Source organism: Ammospiza nelsoni, chromosome Z (genome assembly GCF_027579445.1).
Source record: "Ammospiza nelsoni isolate bAmmNel1 chromosome Z, bAmmNel1.pri, whole genome shotgun sequence".
NCBI classification, from domain to species: domain Eukaryota; kingdom Metazoa; phylum Chordata; class Aves; order Passeriformes; family Passerellidae; genus Ammospiza; species Ammospiza nelsoni.
This window is the reverse complement of record NC_080669.1, coordinates 54,254,360-54,278,091: the sequence shown is the minus strand read 5'-3', so window position 1 is coordinate 54,278,091 and position 23,732 is coordinate 54,254,360. Positions and strand designations below refer to the sequence as shown.

The following is a 23,732-nucleotide window of genomic DNA, read 5'->3' as shown; positions in this document are numbered from 1 at the left end:
GGAGGAAGAGATGGAATGACATTAATTGCCTTTCTGGCTTTGCAGTTGGTACTTGAAAATGCCTATGTGTTGTTGGGCTGTGCAAGATAAAGCTGTAGAAAAACAGTTTTCTAAAAGTTTTCTAAAGGTGCACAGAAGTATCTGTCATGGCTGCTGTAACTATGTTGATGACTAAACAGATTCTGTGTGAAAGGAGTTACTGTGGTGTTGGTCAGGCAAACCACCATGTTACAGTGCAGCCTTCAGTCCAGCATGGAGCAAGGATCTGGTCTAAAAGCCACAACAGTTGATAGACATTGGGTCAGTCTGCTGGATCCTGTGGTTAAGCTGATGTGTTTGAGCTAAAGCATGAAGAATCTCTGCTTAACAGACTTCAGTCTGGTTTCCCTGTGTTTTACTTTTTAATATCTCTAGTGTCTAGTTGGTAAATTTCTTCTATAGACCTTGCATCCACTTTGCACAAAGGACTAAATATATCAATTCCAATATAGCAGAGAATCGTTTGTTGCTCTCATTAGAGCAATTCAAGTTATATTGGTTTCTGTGATGCTTATATTGAGAACTAATGGCTTATTGTGTAGGTACCATTATGGCTTTGATGATGGGAGGTAGTTGTTGCTATCAAGAGATATGTTCATTTCATAAATGGGATATCTGTCAGCTAAACAATGGTACAAAACATAATCATGTTTGCAAGGATTATATGAATGCTTGTAAAAGAATCCTTGTTAAAAGTTTTGGCAGCAAGTGGAAGTTTTCTTCTACTTTTCCTTTCTATCTGTTTCACGTAACATCTGGAAAAACAGTTTTTCTCTCTCTAAAATATCATCTTTGCTGTCCCCAAGAGCACATTTATGATTGCAGTTATTTTTGAATAAATGGAAAAAAACCAATTTCATTCTTATAAAATGCAGGACTACATTTGGGTCTTTTTAGAGGCTGTATTTTTTTCTTTTAATTTTTCCTTGCATTTAGGAAGGTGAACCACATAGTAATGTATTTTGCGTAAAAGTTGTTAATGTTTGATGAATGTCTCAGAGTAAATTGGTTCTTAAATTTGAGAAAGTGACAGCCACACTGATCAGCTTTGCTCTGCTTTCCTAGCAAAAAAATGCTTCTTGTTGAACTATACCATACTGCTTATACCACCATAAACTTAATAATAGCCCATTTTTTACATTACCTATTCAAGTAAACAGAAGGTACTGTAATAAAATCTGTAATAAAGTATCATCTTACATCTGGAAATTTAGTAACGCAAAAGACAAGTGGGTGAGAGGCACCTCAGAGCTGTCTTATACTTGAGACAGGCTCCTGTTACCCATATCACTTGGAATTTTCTACTTCCACTTTTTCCCTGTAGAATGTAGATGGGAGTACCTTTTGCAAAAAGAGATGATTGCAAAGCTCATAAGTAAATGCTTCAGATTTTTGATGCTAGCTCAGTACTGTGGGTGGCCAACTTTCATGGAATTTTGACAGTTTTTAGTATAGACTGTCTTTGCTCTTCTCAGTGGAGGGCAGTAATTCTGAGAGAAACCAATGGCACAGTAGTAAGGTAATTCTCATTGCTACACACAGCAACCTCTCCTCTTTGTGTGAGTGGTAATGCTCAGCTAGTAAATGGACTCATTTTTCATTCCCAGGAGTACAGATAATAGAACAAAAAACCTCCAAAGGCTTTGACACATATATGTGCCAGATGCCTTTGTAACAAGTGAGCACAAAAATTAGCTTTGACTTTGACAATAGACATGGTCATGCAAGACAATCAACATTCTGTGTCAACACAGAGAGGAATTTTAAAATTGCATTTTCTTAGAATATTGATACCCACAATCCTGGCCTAGATATTCAGTGATTAGGAAATTACATGTAGTCCCCCCCCAGTCATGAATTGAGAAATGAAGTATTAACATTTCAGTGTCTTCAAAAACCGGATGTTGCTTTTTCCCCCCTCAGCTAAGTCTCCTGCAGAAAGAAAGAAAAATCAATTAAAAAACCCAACCAAACAACAAAAAAAACCACAAAAAACCAAAAAAACAAACCAATCAAAAAACCCCCCAAAAAAACCCCAAGCCAAACAAAACAAAACAAAACAAAACAACAAAACAAAACAAAACAAAACCCAAACCCCCAAAAAACCCCCAAACCAACAATAAGCCAACAAAAACCAACAAAAGATATTTTTCCTCAGAGAGAGGGCAGCCTGCACAGCCTTGCTGGCTGGGCTGGAACCAGACTTTGCTGCTGATCCCTGTGAGTCCTGCAGGCACAGCACACTGGAGACCTGGGAGCCCTGGAGCTCATACAGTAAATGCAGTTCTAATTCACAAAAAGTCAGGTGGCTTTAATTACAGGAGCAGACAGATTTAAACCACACACATAGGCATGAAGAGGGATAAGGAGATCTTTTTATCATGAAGAAATGTGAGACAATATCTGTGTTGTGCAATGCATTCCTGTCAGACACTCTCTTCCTCCTTAGAGAATTTTAATTCACATGTTTCAGAGGAAGGTCCTTTTTGCCAGCTACAGGCATAGTTTCATTATTGGAAAATGGTATTAAATTTTAAAATGGAGTTGGTACAAAGAAAAGACTTAAAGAAGATTCAGGCTTTTTATTTTCTGATAGAGATAACAAACTGTCAGAAATAAGATAACTTACCTTCCATTTGGGCATTCAAAGATGGCTCCCATTATAACAACTAGATTTTTGTCAAAGGTTTTCCACAAAAACATTTTTTCCAGGAAAACCACCTATCCTTCTGTCCAGAGCAGACAAGGATTTAGCCATTTTCTTAGCACTGTAGTATACTACAATATTAAGAAAAATCTATAATCACGTTTTAAATAACATGGTAGTTACTTCCATATCAAATGTATAAATAGTCTAGCAAATTCCAACAGGAATTTTTCCCAGAAATAGCTGCCCTCCAGTTTGGTTTATCCAGCTTGAACTCATTTCTGCTACTGCTGTCAAGTTCAATGATCTCAAATATCTTAGCCTCCCTGTACCCTATTACAGTGAGGCTGTAAAGTAGCCCTGCAGGTATTCGTGTGTTCCACATGTGAGCTGAACCTTGCAGAATCTGGTGTGGAAGGAGTCGTGCAGGAGCAATCATTGCTGGGCATGAGGAGTCTGGGGCTCTTATGGTTGAGTAAGCAGCTGAAGAGTGCACAGTAAAAAAGTAGTGACACCTTTGGAGCAGTTCTATTAAGCTTTCAGGAATGTGGCCTGGCATCCAGGAAGGGGCACTTTTAAAGTAGCTCCTTTTTACACCAAAAAGCTATTTCCAGCCTTTATTTGCACATTGTATGTATAATGGCCTGTCATTCTGAAATTGCTGTCTCTGCTCTAGTTGTCAGACCTGTGTGCAAAGATTTGCTTTTTTGTAGTTCACTTCACTTAGATTTCAGAACAGTTTGCACTATCACGCAGCTAACTGGGGGCTCTTCTCAGGGTTTCTGTTCACTCCTCTTTCCACTGAAGGGTAAGGGCTCATGTCTCTTGGGCTAAGTGTAGATTAACTTACTGTAAAATTTTTACTCCTTTTAATGGTATACTGGAAGTTTGGGGTTTGCTTTTGCTTGCTTCATTTTCAGTTAGATATTGCAGAGGTTGGAAGGTATGCTAGATGTGTTTAATTTTGGCATGGGACTAATCCCAAAGGAGATGAATTTGGAGACACTGATATGTTAAAGTAAACTCCAGAATGCAGGCCAGCCAGGCAGATTCATTTAAACATGGACGTGAGTCAAACAAAATACTAGATCCCAAATCCAGCCAAACTCTGGTATCAAGTTCACCTTAGAATGCTAATGCTCTGCTTCATTACTGCTGCATTACAACTTCCAGACCACAGCATAAAAGCATTTGTCCCAGCTCTGTAAATTTAGCAACCTTAATTCAGCTTTGGAGAAACCATAAGAACAGCACATCAGACCAAAGAGCTGGCACTCAGGGTGTGTTTAGGGTGGGAAGAGGTGCCACTGCAGCCTGGAGTCAGAATATAACTATATGGGTAAGGGGACATGGCATAAAGCTGTCCAGCATGGCACTGGACTTGGCTGGATCCAGAAGCAGCTCTCAGCACAGTTAGAGATTTGAGGGCAAGACTGTTCCCTTGCACACCTACATCCAGGACTAGATGTGGACACAAGGCAGCAGGTGTGGTAGTGGGTGTTAATGTGCAATTCACAAAGCACATACATATTACATGGAGGCACTTATTGCTCAGGTGCCTTATATACTTCCTAGATACCTGCATTTTTGCTTGCTCATCAGACCTATTAAATCTCCTATTTCTCCTAATTCTTTTCAGCTTCCAACTGATGTCCCACCCACATGCTATCTGTGATGGGCACATAAAGGAGACACTGAAAAAAAATTTAAAACAGAAAAGTTATTAATCTCTATTTTTTTTCTGTCTCAATTTGCTACATGAGTAGCTATTATAGGATTTAGGATATAGAGAAGAAAAAAAATTACCTGATGGAGAACTGGGAAGTGAGGGAAGGCAGGGAGGGCACAAAAGCACATGGTGAGACCTATCAGAGTCTAAGCCATTCATCAGTTTGTCTGAAGAAGTCCTAGTACAGACTTTGTAAGAGAGCCTTTGTTTAGAATCTGTGTTCCAGGGACCATCCAGCAAAGCCTGGCAGCTGTCTGTGTTGTCCAGCAAGTTGTGCTCACCCCTACTCTTTTGAGATTTGAATGGAAAATGGTGGGTTCTGGAGCTGGAGGAGAAGCTTGACATTTTGCTCTGGGAAGCAGTTAGGAAGGAATTGCCTGCAGTGATTGGAGGGAAGCTCTGGGTGGTGATGGGTGGGAGTCCCTGACATACTGATTTCTTCTTTTCTGCTATGAAGTACTTAGTGTCTGTGCTCCTTCTTTCAAAGTCAGGGGTGGTCTTACATGCATCTGGAATGTCTTTGCAATTTTTATTCACAATGCCATCAAAACGGGTGATGATATCATCTACTTCTGAGGTCTCTTCTCCAGGATACCGATCCCCGCTTCTCTCCTTCTGACTGGTTTTCTGATCATCTTTCTTCTTTTTGCAAGAGAAGATCTGGTTCAGCATGCTGAATCGTCCTTCTTTCTTTATAAGTCTGTTGTTCTGGGAGTGCAACTGATGAACTGACTCAGATCTACTGGAAATACAAAACAAAATGTGATGTCAATACTAACAGACAATGAGAAAATATCAATTGTGTTACTCCATTAAAGAAGCAATATTGCATGGGTGGTTCAAGAAAATTAGGATCCCAATTGGTAATTAAAAGACTGAAAATGCTACTGTGTTAAGTCACTCTTTCTTATAGGTGAATTATCTTACAATCATCTTAATGATTGTAACTTAGCACAGATATCTGGGAAAAAAGCAAACACATTTTTGTGGCTTCAGTATCTACCAGATGTGAAGATCTAATGATAATGAGAAGAACATGCTGTGATCTTTTAAATCAGGTATTTGTATTATGTCATACTTGGAAAAAGGTATTTCTGGTCATTGCAAACACTGTAAAAAAAGGCACTAGTTCTCCATTCCTACTGTCCCTTTCCCCTTTCCTTTTTCCTCTTTCCCGTTTGCCCTTTCCCTTGCCTTGCTTATGCTAAAGAGGTCCAGCACAGTTTCAGATTGGTCAAGATAATTACCTACACTAATGTTGTTGCCTTTTCCAAACTAGAAATGAAACTCAAGAGAATTTTAATATGGGAGGCAATATAAAAGTGGACTTTTGTTGAAGGTCTTCAGGAGCAGTTTTGGAAAGATGTCCAAAAAAGCCCACTGCCACAAGGGCGAGTACATTTTTATAGGTTTTAGGAAATTAGCATAATTGATAAAAAGAACCAATTAGGAGGATGGGTGGTGATGGAATTCCCCCCCGCCCCAGATCAAGCCCCTTCTCTTGAGCCCCTCCCTTGGTACTAGCTGTACTCTGTCCATGAGAATGTATCTCACAGAGTTGTTCTCAATCTTGGTAGCCAGGAAGAACCAAGACAGCATGGGGCCCTTGTCCCCCATGGGACTTGGAGCTCTGGAATTTATTTTGTCTTTCTGCCTAGGGAAAGGCCATGGAAAATTACTGGGAAAACTAGCCACTAGTACAATAGGCTACAGAACTACAAATATAAGCACGATGAATGCAGAGAACATATAAAAAAAGCAAAACCAAAAATGGTGTCAGTATTGCTGTAGTGGTTTTGAGACAAAATTTTTGTTAATTTCTGACCTTCTCTAATATACAGAGTGCAGGAAAAAGGGAGAGGTAATATTACCTGTGTCTCACATAATACTAACTTCTGACTGGAAAGGAGGGGAAAGTGCAAAGAAATGGGGAGATAAATGTAAGTGCATACTTGAAGTAGAAGAATGGAAATTAATTAGACAACAGCTGCTGAAAAAGGAAGAATACAAAGAAAGGAAGACTGTAACCGGTAAGTCTTTTGTTATATTTTTTAACTGATGAGAACTCAGAATAAAAAAACACATCAAGGTAAAGAACTAAAGAAGGCTAGGATAATACTACCAAACCCTTACTCTGAGAAAGAAAACAAGATTTATTTTATTTTCTGTCAAATCTGCCTTTGTGTTCAGTCTATCTGTCCATCTGGTTATATGAGCACACAGACAATGTGCAGAGATTTCAAAGAAGTGCAAGTTACATATATCTGAGGGTTGAAATTATTCTGTTATACAAGTTTTCTACATGAAGGTGACTGAGCAAGAGCTATACACACTTGTTTTTCATAGCCCTCTGCTGCTTGCTAGAGCAGTATTCAACCTCAGCGAAGAGTCTCTGTGAAGAGAACTGATTGTAATGTTTCAGCATTGGTGGAATATGAAACAAATATTGCCTATGGATCAGGGAAACACCACTGAAGGCCCAAACCCTTCGGGAGTATTCAAAACCCAACAAATTTGTTTTCTAGTCAGTGGCAACATGTGAGCAAGATGTGAACTTTGCTTTTACCTGCTCTCCTGAGTCAGCAGCTTGATGCATGCCGTGTGCCCACAGTATATTGCATATGTCAGAGGAGTGTTTTCATTGATATCTCGAGGGCTGCTGTCTATCCCCAGTTCTAGCAGTGTCTGCACACAGTCAGCTTTCCCTGCTGCTGCAGCCCAGTGCAAAGGAGTCCTACAGGAAAGGGGGAGTATCATTAAAATAGATGAATAGATTTACAATTGAAGCTATTAATGACATAGTGAGGTGTGCACAGGATATGCTTGTGCAGATTAATAATATACATTTTAAGAAATTCTGCAGCCAACGGCTGCAGCTGCATTTATTTAGTTGCAGATAAAGTAGACATGGGGCTGCAAAATGCCTATACCTTATACAATAGCATCTCTTCCACAGCTGGAATTGTACAGTAGGAAAAGTGACTGAAGTTTTCAGAGTAGAATTTGAAAAAAAAATTCATTGTCCACTGCATAGGGGGAAACTCTTCTCATCTTTACACCAACCACAATTAGCCATGGTTGGCAGAGGACTCTCCATGAAGGTAATTAGAGAAGCCTCTCCCAGATGAATGACAAGGACTGAACACATCTACCAGACTGCCACTTTGTCAGTTTCTGAGTTCTAGTACAGGCACAGACCAGAGCACATATAATTTCTTTGAATCTCTGCAGAAGAATCAAACTGATTTTGTTGTTGGCATAAAATCTGCATCCTGTATTTAGAAACTTTTGTCCTGTTTCCAAATTGTTCTTGTGAAAAACCTGAAAGCACAGACAACATCACAAAAGAAGTGTTAAGAATAAAAAAAATAAAATTGAAAGTTTTCTTTCTATTGCTTTTCAGTCCCAGTGATTTCAGTTTGGGTGCAATCAGAAACACAACAGAATGAAAATCTTATAGATATGTTTGTAGTGAAAAGCTTACCTTTTCCCTCTCTGAGTGTAATACATTCTGTGGAAATATCTGAGCACATGGAATAGGTGGTCATATCTTAATGGACTTTGAAGTGTAGGCTTTGCTCCCTTTGCTCTTCTTTCCATAGAAACACAGCCTGCTCAACTACATTTTAATGATGTTTAGAAACTGCTCCAGAACCCTGTTCATTTTATTTCTGTTCCATTTTATTGCACTTTTCCATGAAGAATGATATTATTTTAAGTACCTAAAGGCCTAAGCCAAGAAAACCTTGGCTTTTGCTTCACTGAGCAGAATAATCAATGTGAATAGCCAGCTGGTTCTCTTTGCATTAAATACATTTATGAGCAAAGTTCCAAGGAAGGTAGGTGTGGGGTGAAAAAGAGGAAAGATGACTCTTCTGTACTTATGAAATAGAGATTTAATTGCAGCAGAAATCACAGGTCTTTTCAGAATGGAAGGTGAGGTTCCTCTGGTCCTGTAGGAGTATGATATTTTCATCTTAAATACAACAAGAGAACACTGCCATTTCTTAAATACAAATAACAGCAGCATCCTGGCTTCAAGTTGCAGGATCCTATTGTATTGTCTTAAAAATAATGTTCATTTTTGATTGAAAGAAACTTAGGTGAGTCGTGGCAAAGTCCTTACAGAAATAAGCTCTTTTTCTAGAACAAATAGAAAGCTAAATATAATTGTTTCTAGTCAGTTATGGTACTAAGTACAATACATGTAAGCTGGACGGGTTTGCAGTGTTTCTGAGCAAGCACAGCTCTCTGTGGAGTGCAGGGCATTACTAGGCCATGGCCTGTGAAACAGGAAACATGATTACAAGACAGAGCTGGTCTCAGGTTATTAGAAAGGGAGCAGCAATTTCAGAGTTTCCATGGTTACCTGTCATCCACATCAAGGGCCTGCAGGTTGCACTTTGGGACTTTAGCCAGCTCACTGATGATATCGCTGTAGCCTGCAGCAGCAGCAATGTGCATGCATGTTTTGCCATTCTCATCATCACAATTTATTATTGATGGTCCCTGCCAGTGGTCCAGAATGATGGAACACAGAATCCTGTTGCCACTCTGGAAGGAAGTTCAGAGAGGGAAAGTGTTTTACAATGGAGCTCACACCAGGCTGCATCTTCTCTGCTAGAGAATGCTAAATACAGTAATGGTATTCGTCTGTGTGTATACCAGAATCTCCAGATATAAAAGCCAAAATCTTCCAATCTCCAGCTGGGAATTGTGCTTACTTTATGAATTTTCTAAAACACTCTGAACACTGGAAAAATAATAAATAATGAACAACTGCAAATATCTCCAGAAGTTGTAGAGTGTAAATTACTTAATAGAAATTACTTGTGGTTTTTCCTGTTTTGCTAAGCCAGAGTCCAGAAACAGAAGCTTATATTTTCCAATAGAAATTTAGGGCTGAAAAGAACCTCAGAAAACCAACCCATATCTGTAAGTCTGTCTCAGTACACTTAGAAAAGCCATGTCAAATATTTGTTCAAGTGCTTCTTGAAAACCTTCTTAGCTAGTTTGCTCTGGTGTCTGGTGTCTTAATAGAAAGTCGACGTTGTTCTCTAACCTGCAAATGAAATTGAACATTTTATATCCTACCTTAGTGGAAACAGAGCAAAAGAATTCATTACTTTTTTATAACAACAGAAACACAAGGTTGCAAAGGTCTTTCTGTATCATCAAATTCAATCCCTGCAATCACTTGAAGCTATGTTACATCATTCCTCTTATAAACTTTGTCCATTAAAGGCAATTAGGTTACTTTTGCCCCCATTACTCTCAAAGGAACACAGTTCAAGAACTTCTTTGTTTTTATGATCTGTATCTCTAAATTCTATTCACACTCAGGGCTGATTATATCCTTTTGTTTCTGTTCCAGCATTATTATTTGGATTAAATACTCCTTTCCTCTTACTGGTACTTGTTCTTCAGATGTATTTATAGGCAATCATCACATCTCTTTTGAATTGTTCTCTTGCTGCTCTAACCAATCATGGTCTTTTAAAGTTTTTTTTTTTTTTAAATATGCTTTCTGTTTCTCTCATTAACCTAGTAACCAATTTCCTATTGTGTTTTAGTTATGTTTCCTTGAAGAGAGATTTTTAAAATTGTACTAGTCATACAAAGATGTTTTTGCCAGATCTTTTACAGTGACACTGCTCTTCCTTATTTGTGTTAGAAATACCTCTTTTAGTATGTCACAGAACAGCATTTGCCTCATTCACAGCTGCGTCCCATTAGAAGCTCCTAGTCATTTTGGAATGACCCTTTGCACCTCAGTACTTCCTTAAGTTTTTTTCCAAGCATAGAGTTTCTAGTTTTGGGGAGGACCTTCTGTTACTAACACCAAAGTGCCTGACTTATACATTTTATCCTATCCAATTTTGTCCCATTTATATTGCTCAAGATTTAAAGGTGATCCATAACCCTGTATGATATCCCCATTCCTTCCTGTTAGTCTTTCAGTTTTTTATTATTGGCAGATTTCATCACAAAGCTCCTGTATTATATGTCAAGTTATTATGAAAATATTAAACAAGAGTAATATCAAGTCTTATCCCTGAAAGTAATTTCCTTCCAGCCTCTATTCAACATTTAATCACACTCTTGTTTTCTGGATTTTAAGATACAATTTCTTTTGCTTCTCTGTACTTTTGTATCTTATTTTGTAAGATAGCTACTTATTCTAAATATATCTTTTAAAAATGGGTAGACATCCATTATCTCAAGACTCTACTATACACTTTTCCTCTCTGCTCTTGGGATTCAGCTTCCTGCCATATTTTGAACCATTGAGAGGATACATTCCAGGTCCCTGGAACATTGTGATCTCACAACTACTCAGTCCAGCTGAGAATTTCCTTAATCTATCAAAACATGTCCCTCTGAAATCAGGAATTTAGTTTTACATGTACTTTGCTTAATTTAGAGTCTAATCTTGATCATGTAATCCAAGCTTATTTTCTATGGCCAGCATTTTGTAACAACCTGATTAACCATGCTCAAATTAAGTTATGGTTGTCTGAATATCTAGGAAGAGGAGGGTTGATCCCCATATTCAGGAATACTGAGGTCCTATGAATAACTGCTGTTTTTATTGTCCAGTCCTTATGCCAGATAGCAATATCCTCCATACTGGTAATAATTCCCAGTTACATATTTTCATCATTAGCATCAGTGAAATCCCTAGTCACATTCAAGGCCAGCTAAATCTAGAAGTCTATTACATACTTCTAGGACTACCATAATAAATATCTATGTGTTATCATCCTTCTCTAAGTCAGTTTTGATACAAAAAATAATTTACATTAGTACCTTACTACTTCTGTATTCATGTTCCTAGTTACTATTCCTCCAGTTTTACGCTGTCTTGCTAAGTCCAAATTTCACACCCTGCAGCTGCAGTTTCAGTCCCTCCATGTTCTTGCACAACTCTTAGCATTCACATAAGAAATTTCCCACTTTTCTGACTGGCATTTTATACTTTTACAGACTGTTCTGTCTCCCACCAATCTTCTGTTTTCTAGACTAAACAAACAATTTCAACTGCCCTGTGCAGGTCATGTTTTCCAATGCACTTATCATACTTGGTGCTTGCTTTTGGCCTATTTCCAGTTTGTCTACAGTTTCTTTCAAACCTGGCACTCCAAACAACACAATTATCCAGCAGAGGCTTCTCTCCTGACATTGAAAATTACTTCCTGCAGCCCACATGTACCATATGTCTGTTAATAAATCCCAGAATAATGTTTGTTTGATTTATATCAACACCATAACCTAAACTCTTACCACTTTTGTAATCTGCTAGTCTATTACTCTTAATTTTGCACAAAACCCTTTAATTTTTTCACAATTCTGTATACAGTGTTATTTTATTAACTTCAATTAATTCCTACAATTTCTCAAAATCTTTTTGAATTTCATCCTTAGCCATGAAGTACTTGATGTCCCTGTAATTTGATTTTCACTGTGAGTTATATGTGTGCGCTGTATTTTGACACCTCATTATGGAACAAATAAAAACATTCTTATGATACACCCCTGGTTGGACAGTCTATGAGATATTCACCTTCAAAGATTATCTGAACTGTCTTGAATGTGGCTGATAGAGAATATATGATGTGTGATACAAGTCTCTGGTTGATTTTGATGGCTTATTCCCCTGTGAGACATCTGGGAGAGAGTTCTATTACAGCAAGTTGTGCCTATAAAAATTGTGTTATTGATGTTATTCAATGTGATTAAACTTGCATGTGATTAAACTTGCATTAAACTGCTCAAATGAGAAAGGAACAAATAATTAGACTTTTAATGACCACTGTATTTGCCACATGCTTAGCAAGCTTTCTGTGCCATGTGATGAGCTTTATCTTGTCACTTTTCCAGAATTTTTGTGTTTTATTACATGGGATTAAAATGATTAATTGATGTTCAAACATACTATACCTTATTAGGTATAGAAGCCTCTTATCTGAGGAAGCAGTAATTGCTTTGAAGATGGCTATAAAAATTCTGCCTCATTTCAACAATTCAATCAAATTGTTACTTCCATTTTCTAAGTGATCAAGAATATTTCCTAATATTTGAACTTTCTGCTGCATGAGATTTCTGGGCGACTGCTTGGTGGCTTTCCAGTTCTCTCTTCTTAGGAATGCCTTCTTATCTTTAAATTCCTCTTGGCTCTTTTGAAATTGCACTCAAAATTCTCCAAAAATGCTTACAGAGCCCTTATTCTGAGATTGATAGCTTTGAGCTATGGTCACCAAAAATGTAGTGTTCCTGTGGTAAATTTACCACAGTACTATTGTTAGACCAGGATGTTCTCTGGTAAATTTACCATAGGAAAATTATGTGTTTTTGTAACCTTACTGCACACATCACTAAATTTCATGTTCCCTTTTTGTATTCAAATTCTTTACAGCAGAGATTAAAATGTTCTCAGAGATTATCAGTAATTTTTGCTATTTGTTTTTGTTTTTTTTGTTTCTAAATAGTTTTGCAGGACTATTCCCCACCCCTCCCCTGCTCCTCCCCCAGGACTTTTTTCCCATCTCACACTTTTATCTGCTTCCACCCATTATTGATTCTCCTCAGTGAAATTTTCTTCCTTCAATCCCTTGTCTCAATTAAACATACTTTATTGTTCCAGGGTGACTTTACTTGTCTCAAACCAGGATATTTATGAAGAAGAAATCTCCTAAAGCCTGTATCCCTGAGCCCCTGTAAGAAAAACTCTGTGCTTTATGCAAATTTTTGTCTGAGATTTGTATCATCTCCAGACAATGGCAAACAGCCAAATCACTAACAGATATTTAACTCTGTCACTTGATTACAACTCTGGTTTCCATAAGTTGGCTAATGAAAGTCAGACTTCTGAGACTTGCGTCTCTCAGTGCTTTCCAAATAAGAAAATAATTATTCAGGAAGTATCTATCTAATCAAGTACCATGAGGAGAATCCCAAACCTCTGTGACACTTTTCCAGTTTCGACACTTCTTTCAGCTATGTCTACTCAATTTATCCTCATTGTTACTACAATCATGGTTCTTACATTTCAGCCCTTTCTATGTCCAACTGATAAGCAGAACAATAATTTTACTTAGAAAGTTTCTTGCCACTTTCATAATATTTTACCATAACATTACATTTTATTCTGCCAGGTTTTCAGTGTCAATAAACATTGAGAAGTTTGGTTTTTGTTTACACTGCACTGTATAGATGGCTATTTTTTCCCCTCTTCAGAATATTCTAGCAAACTAGATAATGGGTTGTCAAAGAGGAGTCATATGAAAGGAGTCTGCTAAGCCTTCAACCAGTAATGGAGAGATGGGATGGGTAGAGGAACAAGCTATGGATCACTAAACTGGTCTCATGAAACCCAGATAAAATACTTTTCTACCAAGCAAATGCCTCTGGAGATTATATGGTTAGGTCATATTAGTTCTCTTATATTTCCTGTCTGTTTGTATTAGCATGCAGTTAAAAGCTTTCTTATATGTACAGCCATCTTTGTCAGGAAAGTCCCCACTAGAAGCTCTTGATGTTGCTTCTTATCATTAGCACTGAACTTTAGGTCTGCCTGTGTTTTCCTCTTTTCCATTCTGTCATTTTCTGATTTCTCAGTTATGAACCCAAAGCTACCCCTGAGCAGCTTGAGATTTTTAGCATTATTTCACTCCTTTGGGCAGCAACAAACAAATACTGTCACTGCACTACTCTGGGAGGTAACTCACTTTTACAAAAAAAAGCAAAATTAATTACATTTACATAAGTACTTCTAGCTTCCTCCTGGAAACTATCCCTGGGTGCCGTTTGAGTTTTATGTTAGAGAATCCCTTTTGTCTTTCCTCTTATCCTTCACAAACAGACACACGTAGTATACTTTAATCTGAAATCAACTGTAACACCAGCAGGACCATTAGAAAATAAAACAGCCAAATGAAATAAAAATCTTTTTCTCTTTGCTGAAATAAGGAAACATGAGCCATTTAAAGTATTTTTGAGCAACCTATAGCAAAATTTGAACAAATAACTTGTCTGTGGACTTTTTCCTTTATAACCCTAGATGAAACTATTATGTTGGTAAATACATCCTTCCCTTCAAATAACTTTTTAACCTTTTTCTTTATTCTAAAATTCAGTATTTACCAAAAGCAGAAGCCATTCCACATTATTTTCCACATGGTTCTCTTGACTGGATCTTGAAAAGCCTTGGTCTTTAACTCAAGGCTATTCTGGCAGAAACTGTGTTTAGGTACAGCTATACTGGCAGAACTCAGCTGTTCTTCCAATACGTTCTTTTCCCTTATGTGATTAATTTCACTGATGTGCCATTTTCCTCATATTCACAGGCAGAGCACTGGAGCAGTGCATCACATCATTACTTTTATTGTAATATGATTTAGAACTTCACCCTAGAATCAGAGCAAGATAAATGTTGCATCAGCTGTGAGGATAAGTCAGGTTGGAATGAGATATTAAGGCAGTTCTCAGAAATCTATCTTGTGGCAGGTGCGGTGTCTGCTGTTTTAAGGATGGAGAATGCCAGACTCAAAAACAGAGACATAGTGTTGCTTCTAGTCTGCAGCAAACAGTGCTGTGGGAAATGTCTTTATATTGGCAGTTTGGCTTACTGAAGAGTTTTGCACACATTGGTGCTTTCCCCCATGCATCGAGGACTTCCAGCACCTCCCCCTTCTGCATCCAAGATGAGACAAAGCTAAGAAATGGAAACACCTTCACTCTACCTAATTTCCTGGCTGCTAGATGGCTGAACTTGGCAGTGGAGAAGTGAGCAAAAATTCAGAGCACCCTGTGGCTTCTCTACCCTGAGAGGACACGGAAAACTGGTCTCTGTGATGAGGAAAGAAGCAAGTCATAATACCAGCTTCATCTTACCTCCTGCCAGAGAAACTGTGCCAGAGATTCCCTCAATGCAGCCCAGGCACTTCACAGAGTGTGTTTCTTATGGCAAACCAATACAAATTAACAACTCCTCTGACACCACTGTAGATATATTGGTGAGACTTAGTCAGCTCAGAGAGAAGCTCATTCGTCTTCTCCTCACCCAAGTGCTGCAGCTTTACACACCCACTGAGACAGCATCTCTGCAGAGTCAGAGCAACCCAGCTTGGCTTGAGTTTGTGGCACTGTGGGAAAGAAAATGTGTTGTTGTACAGGAAAGTCCTGTGGTCCTCAGAGCATTGCTGCCTCTGGTACAGCTAAGGCATTTAAAATATTTTTAAAATATTTTTCCTTTTAGCAGCCTTCATGTGTGTTGGAAAAAAGTACCGAATGACAAAGGCAGTCATGGAGGCATGATTCTGGCTATCACATGTCCCTGCCTCTCCAACCCTCTCTTTGCTCAAACAAAACCCTTCATGAAACACTGGCCAAGTCTCTCTGAGAATTTATTTTCCCTTGGAGTCTAAGTGCATATGATTTACTGTGTAAATGACTATGACTATGACTAAAATCACTTGGCAACTTTCCCCTGCTATTGCATTGTTGCAAGGACTGATTTCTCCAAATGAGCTCTTTACATGCTTTGGAAAAGAGGTAATTTTTTAAATCTGCAGATGAATAAGGATTTATTCTATCAGAGAAATGGAAGTATTTGTCTTCAAGTGCCTTTTTGTCGGGCATAGGAGATCAGGACATGTATAGATATGCAAGAAATGTGTTGCACATACATTACTCATATTCTGGCATCCACTGTGCAGTTACACATAGACTGTGCGCTGGGAAGAGGTCTGGCAATTATTCTGTACCTACCTACAGGATCTGCCCAAGACAAATTCCTGCTAAGCTCAGTGGGAATTCTGCAATTGATTACCTCAGACACTTGACTGGCGTGAACAATTACATTGTCTATGGCATGTTCACACTTGAAAGACTTACTTTTTTATTATTTATTATTTCAGTAAGAGTTTTTCTGATGATCTGGCTGTACTTGTGAGTTTTTATATCAATACTGCAAGTCTGCAGATGATACAAAACTGGGAGGAGCTCCTAACAACCTCCAAGGCAGGGAGGCTCTGCAGAAAGACCTTGATAAATTAGAGAGAGAGGCAACCATCAACCATACAGAGTTCAACACAGGAAAGTGCCAGATTCTGCACCTGGCATGGGGCAGCCCTGGATGTACAGACAGGCTGGGGAATGAGAGGCTGGGCAGCAGCGCCATGGAAAGGGCCCTGGGGCTCTGGTCCATGGCCAGCTGAACATGAGCCAGCAGTGCCCTGGCAGCCAGGAGGGCCAAGCGTGTCCTGGGGGCATCAGGGACAGCATCAGCAGCCAGGCAAGGGAGGGGATTGTCCTGCTCTGCTCTGCCCTGGGGCAGCCTCACCTCCAGTGCTGGGGGCACTCCTGGGTGCCACAGTATAATCAAGTTACTAAACTACTGGAGAGCATCCAAAGGAGGGCAATGGAGATGGTGAATGGACTTCAAGAAAGCTGTATGAGGAACAGCTGAGGTCACCTGTTCTGTTCAGCCTGGAGGAGACTGAGGGGAGACCTCACTGCAGTTACAATTTCCTTATGAGAGGAAGCGGAGGGGCAGACAGGCCTCTTTCTCTGTGGTGACCAGTGACATGATCCAAGGGAATGGCCTGAAGCTGTGTCAGGGGAGGTTTAGGCTGGATATCAGGAAAAGTTTCTTTACCCAGTGGGTGTTTGGGCACTGGAACAGGCTTCCCAGGGAGGCAGTCACAGCACCAGCCTGCCAGAGTTCAAGAAGAGTTTGGATAATGCTCTGAGGCAGAGGTGTGACTCTTGGGGTGACCTGTGCAGGGCCAGGAGTTCGACTTGATCCTTGTGAGTCTCTTCAGCTTATTCTGTGACAACTTAAAATGAAGAAATAGTTTGCAGCTACCTAAAAAATGAAGCAGCGCTTAGGAACATCCTTCAGCACTGGAATTTAGTTGTCTGTACCAAATAATTCTTAAAATCCTCCCTGGCATTCTTTAGGCCTGGGTCAATTAATACTTTCCCTACCAGTTGCTGGAGCTAAAATGGATACCAGATCATTGCCAGTAAGTGGTCTGTGTATGAACATCCTGTTTGGGTAAGAGAGTATAGCAGTAGGGACACATTTGTCCCATGATAGTTTGCCTCAGTGCCAGAGCCAACACTCAAGCACATTTAATTCACTTTTTTAGACAGTGTCACAAATATTTAGGGCACTTAATGGAAAAAGCTTCTGCTGGTATTAAAGCAAGTTTATTTCTTACTCAAAAATATTTGCAAATTCTTCTATCTTGTTTTGCGACTTGGCAGCTCACTCTGTAGATCCCTGCTGCTATGTAATGTTCCAGGCTCCACAAGCAAGAGTTGTACCATTGCTAGAATGACAATATTTACAAAAGAAGGTGATTTTAAAAGTGTATATTTAAAAAATGAAAGTTGAATATCTTTTTGACTTGTTTGTTAACAGTCAAAAATGTCTTTAAAGCTTAGCGACATAAAAAAGGAAATCACTATTCCTCCTTTCAAGCCATCTTTAGAAAACTGCATGAAACAAGGAGAAATGAAGTACAACTTTGCAGGGAAAGAAGTCTGCCTGAAACCAACTAGACAGTGAACCATGCCCAGCAAATGCACCTTTTCTGGTCAGTCCAACAACAGACATATCTGCAGCAGAGAAACACTCACTGGGTTTTAAGATGGCTTTGGAAGTCTCTCTGAATTCTTCCACTGTATGTAGCCCACATGAAAAAATTGGATGCTGGGCAGAGAGAAAGAGAGAAGTGATCCCTTGGGAGAGATTCTGAGCCACGACTCATTTCTCTGGCCCGTTCCTCTGCTCTAGGTGGATAGCCAGCTGTGTCCTCAAGATGTCCTGCAGCAGCAGAGACATTCCTTCCTAGAGATCCTGGCATTTAAGTGTGCTTTCACCTTCCAACCAATTACAGAGAAACTGCGGTGCTTGGCCAACCAAACACAAATTAATACTTATGCATTTCCTTTACGTGTGTTTTATATATACAGGTATTTCACTCTCCTCTCTGGAAACAGAGGAATGAAATAACTGCATTGTTGCTATGGAACAAATACTCTGGCTTCCAATTTTTTAAAACTTTGCACTACAAATCAGCCTATTTAAAAATCATAGGCACGTCTCCCCATGGCAGATTGTTATTTTTAATAGCTTCTTTCTAGTTGCATTCTTTTTATTCCTACAGGTTTGAATTTCTTTACTTAAAAAAAAAAAAATCTGGTTTTTTTTTTTTTTTGTGTTTCCTTTAGTAGAAAGCTGGTATTTTCATGTAATCATTTGACTTTGGGAGCCAGAGACTGAGAACAAGACAAAGAAAATTCTGGTAAAAATGATGACAACTGGCAAGGCAATGTAGCAAGATTCCAAATCTTCCCAGGCTGTTTCCAAGGTACTACTAATACTGTTATAGTACAGAACTGTGTAGCATCATAATGCATGCTGCACGGTATATTTTATATTATATTTTACCAGGATTTCAATAATACCATTAGGTAGAATTGTTAGAATGGCTTTACCCTTTGTCCCTGTATCATTTACAGTTTTGTATTTCAAAGGTGTGTTTCCTTTTCACTACAGTAATTAATGGTGGCTGAAGTGAAAGGAGAGAAATACCTCCTGAGACACTTTTAATAGGCCTGTCTGCACCAGCACATGGAATACTGCATGTGTAAAAAATGTGCCGTGAGATACTCTCATACCAAACAGTAATGATCAGTGTTTTTGAAACAGATACATTTGCACTTGAGATGCGAACTTGAATGGCAGGAGACTTGAGTTTCTCAAAAGAGCAGGCCTTGGTGTGGGCAAGGTCAGTCTGGCTACATGGATGGGACTGATCATCCCATGATGCCTGATGGAAGACAAAGTCACACACATGCAGTCTTGGAAAGAGTCAGCACGGAACAATGATTTCATATGAAATATGCCTCATGCTCATGAATTTGGGTTTGAATGGTGGGCAAAGATTTTCGTATGGTCCTACTGTGTGTTTCAGCCCAGTGTGAACAAAGTGCCTCTTTCCTGCAACTTCTGAAACAAGTTTCTGTGCAGTGTCTGGTCTTCCCCTCACTGCATTTAAAAAAAAAAAGAAATTAAAAACAGGGCCTTATTCAGCCAAAAATAACCCCTGCAGCTGTACTGCCTGACCTCTGTGAGTCTCTTGTTCTCTGAAGATATTTATACAATTCTTAAAGGAAAAATATCTCCTTTCCAGCAGTCACAGAGGAGAGGAGGCAATTAGACATAACGATGATCCCATCCAGGAGAGCTGTTGTTCTGTTCTCTGTCACAGCAGAGAAAGTTGTGCCTGTTCACAGTATCCAAATCTCCTGGGCCTAAATGGGCAGCAGAGAGCACTGGCTGCAAGTTGTTGTTTTCTTGGCCAAGAGTTTTCTTATTTCAGTAAGAGAAATGTAGAAATGTGAACAGATCTATTTCATGCTCTGGCATTTCAAATGCCACTTGTGGACCTAGAAAGTGGAGAAGCATGTGGAAGGAAGAAGTAACTTAAAGGGTTTCACAGCAGAAATCTCACAATAAGGGAAAAAGGGGTGTGCGTGTGTCATTCTGCACACTTCCTCTTGATTTCCGGGAGCAGTTTAAAGGAAAAGAGGGCATTTGTGAGTTCCTTCCACCTGAGGCCAAGTGGGTTTTGTGCAGTTTCCGTTTCCCCATTTCTCAAGACTTTTTCTGCACATTTGTGAGAGAAGTGTGGAGGTGAGAGTTAACAATGGAATTAAATAATGAAACATACAAAAAACTGAATCAGGGAAAGCTTTCCCCTCTAGAAAGGAGGGGAACTCTGAGGGTTATAAAGTGGATTCACTTTTGTCTTTCTGTTTGTCAGACAGGTTGTCCCCAGACCTATGATATAGACCACTGGCTATCATGCAGGAGTGGGCATGGGATTCAAATGTTTCCCACTGGAAGCAGACAGAACTGGAATAAGCCTGGTGAAAATGCACAACAGGTAGTAGAGTAGATACCTTTAATCTTCTAATGCAAATAACAAGCCCAATTTAAGACTGATTAGGATTAAAGAAGAACAAAACTTTTGAAATAGTACCAGTTTCAGAGGTCAAAATATACCTGTTCAAAATATCCTTCAGTAAAAAACGTTAGGCCTATTATATGTTAATCCTTTTTGTGAGGCTGTGGTTGAAGACTGTTTGTTCAGATGTCTTTACCTGTAATAAATATTGTATATGGCAGTTCAGAATTTCAAATTTCCTTGGTGACACTTCTTTTAAGAAGAGAAAACTTAGACCAAAAGATGAGAATGCAAACATTTGGTAATTGTATGAAAAGGTTGCTGGATCTTTGTGTGATTTCTATTTTGGTTTACCTGTTGTGCATGTGTTTTGAACATTGATACCTGAATTTGCTATGCTTAGAGAGCACTTGAAAACATACAATTTCCTCCAGGCAGTTTTCTGCACTAAACTAGGAATACCAGTAAATTATGCTGTATTTGACTTATCACTTATTAACACAATTACATAATACAGTTTTTAATGCCATATTAAACCGGTATGGTTTGTTTCTCTAATGATGGCCTGAGTATTTGACAATGCTCTTTTGCACATGAGACAGAAACACACAGTTCAACAAGAAATGTGTTTAGCTCCATGTCTTCTCCAGTCTCCAGAGAAGCAGGGTCTCAACCCTTCAGATAATTCTTTCATAGCTGTAGCTCTTAAAATATGTTTTCACTTGTGTTTATGCTATCTTATTCCCAAAGGCCTTTGGCAAGTAAGCTGCTAGTTTATGCAACCCTGATTTAGTGAAAATAAAATAGGCACAAGTTCAACATGAAGTATACACGTAGTCCCACTTGAGATAAATGAAAACTTTGGGGCAACAGGGCTATGCTTCTATTAGGTATGCCTTGGTCACCAAAGAAGATGCTAGATCCTTGATCTATACTCACTGGCAAAATGCTGGGGCTTAGTGGGCATTTTTAGCATTCAATTTCCTTGTTCCACAGCCCAAACTACTTCCTTAGGAGTATGTAGGACAGCGCAATAGCCAACTCATTTCAATAAACATCCCACTGGGGCCGTGTTGTGGCTCACCTGTACTGCCCAGTGCAGAGCTGTTTTGAAGTCCTTGTCCACCAGTGTTGGGTCTGCTCCCTTGTGCAGCAGAGTCTGGGTGTGCTGGGGTCTGTTGTGGAATGCAGCCCAGTGGAGTGAAGTCATTCCCTGCAAGCCACAAACCCAGAGGGCAAATTATTGTCACTCATAGAGCACCCTTTAAGTCTATGTAGATAAGCTAGGCAGCCCTGAAACCATCCAGGGTGGACACATTCTTCCCTCTTCACCCTGATTTGAAATATTTAGTAGCAGCTTCTGAATTAGTGGAGTCACGAGGGGGAACCAAGCAATTAGCTTTTTGGAATTATTACAGAAAATGGATACAAACACAAATGCTTCCTCCATATGTGCCTACAGCCTGTTATAAGTAACACCTGGTCAAGGCCACGATGGCTGGGGGGACAGTTCCTCCCTGCTCAGCTTGAATCCTGCAAGAAAAGCCTGGCTTAGGCTGGTGTCTTGGCATTACACAGTATGATGTTTGTACTTGGTCTTATCTTTGATCCAAAAAAAATATTATAAGCTATTACTGCAGCTGGCACTTGTCAGCAAGCTAAAGAACTGACAGAGTGATGCCCACAAAAAAGTCACAATATAAACATTTATATATTTACTCTTCAGGGAGAAAACAAAGGAAATGGTAGGTTATTCAGCTGCATTTCTATTCCATCTTAGCGACATCCAGTCAGTCTTAATAGATCAGAGAATTCATGGCCTATATTTGCACCTTCAGCATTCTTACACTCACCTGTATTTTACTCTATATCCATAATAATTAAGAATTTCCTGCATAAATTGACTAATTTATTATGTTTCTAACAAATTTCTAATATTTTCAGGTGTGGCAACGTTTTCCTTTCGGTAGGTGCTGTTTTTTCTCTTATGAGAAAAAAGTGCATTTCAAGGGTCTTGCCTGATTTCCAAAAGGATAAAAAGTATTAAAAAAAAAAAAATTGAGTGGAAAAGCAATTAAAACTTTAACTAGAACCCCAGTAAAGCCAGTTGGAAACAACCCAGGTAAAGTATGAGCTATATTGATGCAGACAGCTTATCAGTGCATTAAAGTGGAAGCTGTTTGCAGTGATTTTCTGACTAAAAGCCTGAATGCCATGGCATTAATTTCTCTCACTCATCACACATCTTATAAGACTTTTAAGTTCCCCTGTGGCCCAAGTATGGGTGATAACAAAACAAAGCAGTTGAATGAGAGCAGTTTTGGTTTTACTTAGGGTTTGCAAAGCTTAATCATGGGGGTTTCGGTTTTGTAAAACCAAAACTGAGGGTAAACTCCTGCACCAACTGAAATTAATGGGAGCTCTGCCATTTACGTCAGTAGACATGAGGGGCCTAGCACTGTTGATGGACACACATTATCTGTGAGGCATCAGAGAAGTGACTTCCAGCTGGGAAATGAGTACAGGTCCTGGGGAGCATGCAAATCACTGAAGAAGAGAAACTACAGCGTACTAGGCCATCTTTCTGTTATCCTCTCTCATTGTGTTGATATGGCCAAGAAAAAAAATCCTTGAAAAATCAGCTTTCTCTCTGTTTCTACTGTGGTAGCCAGCAGAATCAGCTGTAAGATAAGAGTGTAAAACTGTGGATAGTTTTCAAAAATCGCTATAGTACAACGACAAAACTCAGAGAGATCAGTAGTGGATGCTTACTGCAAAAATGTAAGGAACAAGGCTTGACAATATACTGCCACCTAATATTTTGGTAATCAGATTAAAGACTTCATATGAAATCCTGCCCTCTAAAAGGTAATGATGCATTTTCTGAAAAAAAAAATTTATTTTAATTTTCTTTGAAATTTTTGATAATTTTTGTAGAAAATGGTAATTTTTGTAGAAGTGTCCATTTTTTTATATGCCAAACCTCCACACCAATTAATAATAATTCCCTCTTCATTTCCACACCATTTATGATATCACAGAGTTACATCATCCCTCTGATGTAGTTGCCAAGCTCAAAGTCCTGTTACAGTTAGTATGCTCTAGTTAGCCTGCCCATGTGAGAACGCTGCTCTGTAACTATTATCATCTTTGTAGTCCTTTTTCTGTTCCTTTTCTTGTACATCTTTTTTCAGCTTACTCTTGTAGCCATTGTGGCTGTACAAAGGATTCAAACAGAGCTTCCTGTTTTCTTCTCCGTTTCCTTTCTAATATTCTGTGCATTCCACGCGTCCTTTCGGAGCACCCAGCTGAGCAAAGAGCATTGAGCTGTTTG

General features: G+C 39.1%; 1 protein-coding gene across 1 annotated transcript in view; it reads right to left on the bottom strand.

The window, feature by feature from the left end:
- Nucleotides 1-23,732, bottom strand: part of ANKRD55 (ankyrin repeat domain 55) — a 45,970-nt gene that overhangs the window by 6,247 nt on the left and 15,991 nt on the right. The window contains exons 6-9 of the mRNA XM_059492845.1: nucleotides 21,483-21,611; nucleotides 8,785-8,969; nucleotides 6,982-7,149; nucleotides 4,493-5,157 (exon numbers count right to left, since the gene is read on the bottom strand). Of these exons, the coding sequence (XP_059348828.1) occupies nucleotides 4,493-5,157; nucleotides 6,982-7,149; nucleotides 8,785-8,969; nucleotides 21,483-21,611 (1,147 nt within the window). The remainder of the gene's footprint in view (nucleotides 1-4,492; nucleotides 5,158-6,981; nucleotides 7,150-8,784; nucleotides 8,970-21,482; nucleotides 21,612-23,732) is intronic.